Source organism: Monomorium pharaonis, chromosome 4, assembly GCF_013373865.1.
Source record: "Monomorium pharaonis isolate MP-MQ-018 chromosome 4, ASM1337386v2, whole genome shotgun sequence".
Lineage (NCBI taxonomy): Eukaryota > Metazoa > Arthropoda > Insecta > Hymenoptera > Formicidae > Monomorium > Monomorium pharaonis.
The window spans coordinates 14509546-14515992 of NC_050470.1; the positions used below are offsets into that span (position 1 = coordinate 14509546).

A 6447-nucleotide genomic window follows, 5' to 3' on the forward strand; every position below is an offset into this window, starting at 1 on the left:
GTGTTTGGTTTTTCCTTTAAGCAAAAAAATTATTGGATGATTCAACTTAAGTAATATAAGGAAAAAATCACAAATTCAAGATAAAACTTTTAATCAAATTCAACCTAAGTGGTATATACTTTTTGATGATTCAACCTAAGTATTATATACTAAGTGTGTCAAATTCAACCTGTGACGATACGTCACTAGTCCCGGGCCGATCATCCGCCCCACCACGGGACTTGGCGTCTACGGACGCCCCTCCCGACAGTCTAGTATCCCCCGTCGGGAACCGATCCCACCACGCTGCTGGGAGCGCGTGGGGATCGCCCCGACGGGTATAAAAGCCGAGCTCGATCGGGATCGAGCACCAGTCCCGTCCTGTCGACTGAGTAGGTCTCCGGACCACTCTGACGCCCGGTTCTCGCCGGCATTCGACTATCCTTGCATCCGCCGACGAAGCAGGCCACCTGGCCGTTTCGCTGCCCGGTTCTCGCCGGCATTCGGCTATCCTCGTCGTGCCAACAGAGCAGGCCACCTGGCCGTTCTGCCGCCTGGTTCTCGCCGGCATTTGGCCATCCTTGTATCCGCCGACGGAGCAGGCCACTAGGCCGTTCTGCCGCCCGGTTCTTGCCGGCATTCGGCTCTCCTTGTATCCGCCGACGGAGCAGGCCACCTGGCCGTTTCGCTGCCCGGTTCTTGCCGGCATTCGGCCATCCCTGGCGTCCTTCACAGGGCCGGTTACTTGGCCGCCCTGCCCGCCCGGTTCTTGCCGGCGAATACGCTTCGCGACCGCGTTGAAGGTGCTGCGCACTAGCGCGCTCCCGCCCGACCGACGACATTAGGTTAAGTTGTATATACCCGCATAGGATAAGTAGCATATAAGGTAGCTTAAGGATCATGTAAGATAGGCTAAGCTTTATAATAAAGATCTATTAATTTAACATCGGTGTGCGCAAGTTGGTTTCCCCCCTTCTCTCGAATCCTGGTACCCGGCGAGCCTGTCCGAGGCGTTCGGGAAAGGCGAACCGTCACATGGCGCCCGAACAGGGACTCGACTAGTGGGAACCCAGCTTGCGCCCATACCGAATGAGTTCGTGGATTCATAACCTCTCCAAAGAGCAGGCTTTACAGCTCGCCCAGCAACACGGGATAGACACCGCCGCTCCGCTAGACGTCCTGCGGAAGAAGCTGCGACAATTCCACGCCGCCAACCCCGGTGCCCTCCAGATAGCTGACATTCCAGAGATCTCTATTGATCTAGCCGACGACGATATGCCGAACCGACCAGACCACGCACCAGTAGCCAACCCGGCAAGACAGGAGGGGGCAGCTCATCTGGAAACCCCAAGGGTGACACCCGGGCCAGTAGAGCGAATCAAAATTATTAACCAGATCCGGAAGTGGGGCCATCACTTTGATGGGAAGGACCCCCTAACATTCCTGGAACGGACCGAAGAATTACGGCTCAGCTATGGACTCGAGACGGAGCACCTCCTACTGGGGCTGCCAGAATTATTGCGAGGTGACGCCCTCCTATGGCATAGAAACAACACCGGGCAATGGGCTACGTGGAACGAATTCTGTGAGAGACTGCGCACGGCCTTTCTGCCACCCGGATACCAGCGCCGAATAAAGGCGGAGATCCGAGACCGCCGTCAACGACCGGGCGAAACCTTCCGCGTCTACTCCACCGCATTAATCACACTGATGCGTCGGGCCGGGGGGTACTCCGAGCGCGAGCAAGTGGAACAACTCTATGAGAATATGGACCCCGAGTGCCAACTATACCTCCAGCTCACCGATCAAACGACTCTACTCGAACTAACCACTCGGGTCTCCCAATACGAGGAGATCAATCAGCGTCGAAAAGCACGCTCCGCCGAATCTAGACCTGCCCAGGGGACCACCTCCACCACAACGGCGTACAGCCGGGAAGAATGTTGCTGGCGCTGCAAGCAACGCGGCCACACGCGGCTCGACTGTAAACGTCCGCCAAAGAAGTTCTGCTCCCGGTGCGGAAAGGACGGAGTCTTGACCAGGGATTGCCACCCACCGGGAAACGAGCGGAGGGCCGGCGACGTAGCGGCCGTCACCGAGCCCGACAACCAGTAACATACACTCCTCGACCGCACCTCACCGTACGCATCGCCGGTCGCGACCTGCAGGCACTCCTGGACTCAGGCTCGGAGATGTCGTACATAAGCGACGAAACAGCCAAACCGCTCTCTCGTTACCGGGTGCGCCCCGGACCGGGAGAAGAACATGTACACTTGGCCGATGGGACGACGGTACCCATCACCGGAGTTTTCCACCTGTCACTCCGCGTCCAGGGGAGGACCTATCGACACCGGTTTGCCGTCTTACCACGCCTGGAAAGCTCGGTCTTGATTGGGGTCGACCTCTGGGGCAAACTACGACTGACCCTTACACCGCCCCCGCCCGGCCCTGGGACGAGACAAACGACTAGGAGATTGACCGCTGGAGCTCTCCGCCAGCAGACCAAGGACGAGTCGGCGCAACTTCGCGACTTCCTGGCCACGGAGCTCCCCCGCTTCGAAACGATACGTGGACCAACCTCTAGGGTAGAGCACCATATCCGGCTCAAGCCGGGAGCCCCCATCAAACAACGGTACCGGCCACGCAATCCGGCCATGCAGAGCGTGATCGACCAGGAGGTAGACAAGATGCTGGCGGAAGGGGTCATTGAGCCCTCACGCAGCCCCTGGAGCTCGCCCGTGGTGCTCGTCAAAAAGAAGGACGGAAACCACCGATTTTGTATCGACTTCCGACGGCTTAATGCCGTATCCGAAAAAGACGCCTATCCGCTCCCTCACATCACCGCCACCCTGGATAAGCTCCGCGGAGCCAAGTACCTCTCGACGCTGGATCTGAAGAGCGGATATTGGCAGATCCCGCTCACCCCGGCAAGCCGCCCGGCCACTGCGTTCACGGTACCCGGGAGGGGATTGTTCCAGTTTAAGGTCATGCCGTTCGGGCTGCATTCCGCGCCCGCCACCTTTCAGCGGCTGCTAGATACCGTGCTAGGGCCAGAGCTGGAGCCTAACGTCCTGGTGTATCTCGACGACATCATCGTCGCCAGTGCAACGTTCGAGGAGCACCTGCAGCACCTGGCCGAGGTCTTCCGCCGGCTTCGGGGGGCCAAGCTGCGGCTAAACCCCGACAAGTGCTGCTTCTGCCGCGATCGCCTACGGTACCTAGGACACATTGTAGACCGAAAGGGGGTGCACACAGACCCCGAGAAGGTAAGCGCCATCACCGGATGGCCGGCACCAACCACCCTCCGCAAGGTGCGGCAATTCCTCGGGATGGCGTCCTGGTACCGGAGGTTTATCCCGGAGTTCTCCACTTTGGCAGCCCCGCTCACGGCGCTCACCAAGAAAAACGCACGCTGGACATGGGGAACAGCGGAGGAACGGGCGTTCAGGCTGCTGAAGGAAGCCCTGACTTCCGCCCCGGTACTAGCGTGCCCGGATTTCGGCCGACCCTTCCTGCTACAGACCGACGCAAGCGTCCAGGGACTGGGGACCGTGCTAACCCAGGATCACGGACAAGGGGAGAAAGTCATTGCCTACGCCAGCCGGACGCTCAACAAGGCCGAGCGCAATTATAGTGCAACGGAACTCGAGTGCCTGGCCGTGGTCTGGGGGATCAAGCGTATGCGCGACTACCTGGAGGGTTACCGATTCACCGTCCTGACCGATCACCAAGCCCTCAAGTGGCTACACCAGCTGGAAGCACCTACGGGGCGACTGGGCCGCTGGCTCTTTGACCTGCAGCAGTATGACTTTGAGATCCGATATCGCCGGGGGAAGCAAAACCAGGTGGCGGACGCCCTCTCCCGAGAACCGCAGGTAGGAGCCGTCACAACTACCGTCGACCGCTGGTACGAGCGCACCAGGACCAACGTTCAAAAACATCCAGACAGGTTCCCGGACTATGACATACGGCATGGCAAGCTATATCGACACCTCCTCCATGATCTGGAATTCACTGAGACGCCGGCCAGTGAACAATGGAAGGAATGTCTACCGCAAAGTCAACGAGCGGAAGTGCTCCAACGACTCCACGACGAGCCATCCGCCGGACACCTGGGCGTAGCAAAAACGATCGCGCGCATAGCACGCCTATACTATTGGCCGGGAATGTCCAGAGAGATCGCGCGATACGTACGCCGCTGCCCTACCTGCCTGGCCTATAAAGTGCTTCAACGAAAACCAGCCGGTCACATGCACGCCACACCCGCGACCACACCATGGCAACAGGTCTCCGTAGACCTAGTCGGCCCCCTCCCTCGCTCCAGTGGGGGTCACACTTGGCTACTAACCGCGCAGGATCGATTCAGCAAGTGGGTTGAGTTGGTACCCCTCCGTCGAGCAACGGCTCCGGCCCTGGCCCGGGAAGTCACCAGGCGTATCATTTACCGCCATGGGTGCTCCCAGCAGCTCGTCTCGGACAACGGGACCCAGTTTACTTCGCGGCAGTTCCGACGGCTTTTGGCGGAGTTCGGCATAGAGCACCGTAAAAGCCCAGTATACGCCCCTCATTGCAACCCGGTAGAACGCGCCAATCGCACCATCAAGACGATGATCGCGCAATATGTGGGGAACCGCCACCGCGAATGGGACCAACACCTGGAAGCCCTACAGTTCGCAATTAACACGGCAAAGCATGCGACAACCGGATACTCCCCCGCCTTCCTGGTTCATGGGAGAGAATTGGCGCGGCCACACCCGGATGATCGGCGACCTACGGAAGGGATGGCCCCGGAAGAACGCAGACAAATATTAGAGGAGGCCTATGAACTTGCCCGAATCCACCTGGCACAGGCATTCCAAAAGCAGGAGCGTCAATACAACCTACGCCGGCGCGAATGGCGTCCCCAAATAGGAGAGCTAGTATGGAAACGCGACCGAACCTTATCGAGTAAAAGCGACGCCATTAGCGCAAAACTAGCCCCGAAATACGACGGGCCGATGGAGGTACGGCGCATCATCTCACCGGTAATCGTGGACCTGAAAGACCACCTGGGGAAATGGCACCGCCGGATTCACGTACAAGATCTAAAACCGGATCCAGGGGACGAGGAAGAGGGAGCCGAGGGGGATACGGACACCGGGGAAGAAGAAACACCGAACGACTAGGCGGAGGGTCGCCCCACCCAAAAGTGCTACCCGCCCTGTTAATTCCGAACAAACCCCCCCGGTTAATACCGAACAAACCCGAGATACACGCAAACCCACCTTAACGCTCACCCCCACGACGCGTCGCTCCCACCCCATGCCGACCACCTATATAAGGCGCGACGCACGCCTGACCAGATGTCTCATTGCAGCATGGCAAGCCGAAGCGAGCTTATGTTTGCAATGTTTGGAGGCGACATCTCCAGCTCGAGCGGCGACGAGGGGGACGAGGGGACGGCGTGGAAGAGGCGGCCGAAAGAGCCTACACCGCCACCACCACCACCCAGAGAGCGGAGGGTGCCTCGTCGGGGGACCTCCATTCAACGGTCCGACGCCGACCAGAGGCGAAAGGCAAGCTTCCTCGCCCAGCTCCCCCCACCACCACCCAGGGGACGCCGGACACGAAGGAAGCCCCCCGAGGGGTACGCCGCCAAGGCTCCCCCCGCGCCCCCTTCCACGCGCCCCGCCCCATTGCCGTCCGCACCGCTACGCGCGCCGCCGCCAAGGCCCGTCGCAGCCATCGCGCCGCAGCATACGCGACCGACCGCGCCGCCACCAGCGCCACCGATCGCACCGCCGCCGGTTGCGCCACCGGCACCCGCGCCGAAACCGGCGCTACCGACCGCGCCGCCGATCGCGACGCCTCCGACGCCACCCACCACGCCTCCACCAGCGCCGGCCCACCACGGCTACCGCACGGTCCGGCCCACGCCGCCCTTCCCGAACGGAACCAGCCCGGCACCGCCGGTGGGGTACACCCCCCCGGTGCGCGTGGTCTTACCGAACGGGCTGGTAGTGGCGGTGCCGTTCCACGCCGCCGTGGTGCGCCGAAAGTATCGGGTGACTGACACCGGCGATCGATGGATAATCCGTTTCGATCGCCGGGGTCAGCCCCGCGCAATCCGGCCGTTGCCACCCGCGCCCTCCCCCCCCTGAAAAAGGGGGGGTGATGTGACGATACGTCACTAGTCCCGGGCCGATCATCCGCCCCACCACGGGACTTGGCGTCTACGGACGCCCCTCCCGACAGTCTAGTATCCCCCGTCGGGAACCGATCCCACCACGCTGCTGGGAGCGCGTGGGGATCGCCCCGACGGGTATAAAAGCCGAGCTCGATCGGGATCGAGCACCAGTCCCGTCCTGTCGACTGAGTAGGTCTCCGGACCACTCTGACGCCCGGTTCTCGCCGGCATTCGACTATCCTTGCATCCGCCGACGAAGCAGGCCACCTGGCCGTTTCGCTGCCCGGTTCTCGCCGGCATTC

General features: G+C 60.8%; 1 protein-coding gene across 1 annotated transcript; it reads left to right on the top strand.

The window, feature by feature from the left end:
• The first annotated feature begins 5321 nt into the window (after nt 1–5321).
• On the top strand, nt 5322–6119 carry LOC118645335 (vegetative cell wall protein gp1-like). Its single transcript, XM_036286208.1, has one exon. The coding sequence runs from the start codon at nt 5322–5324 to the stop codon at nt 6117–6119; it is 798 nt and encodes a 265-aa protein (XP_036142101.1).
• Nucleotides 6120–6447: the final 328 nt, after the last annotated feature.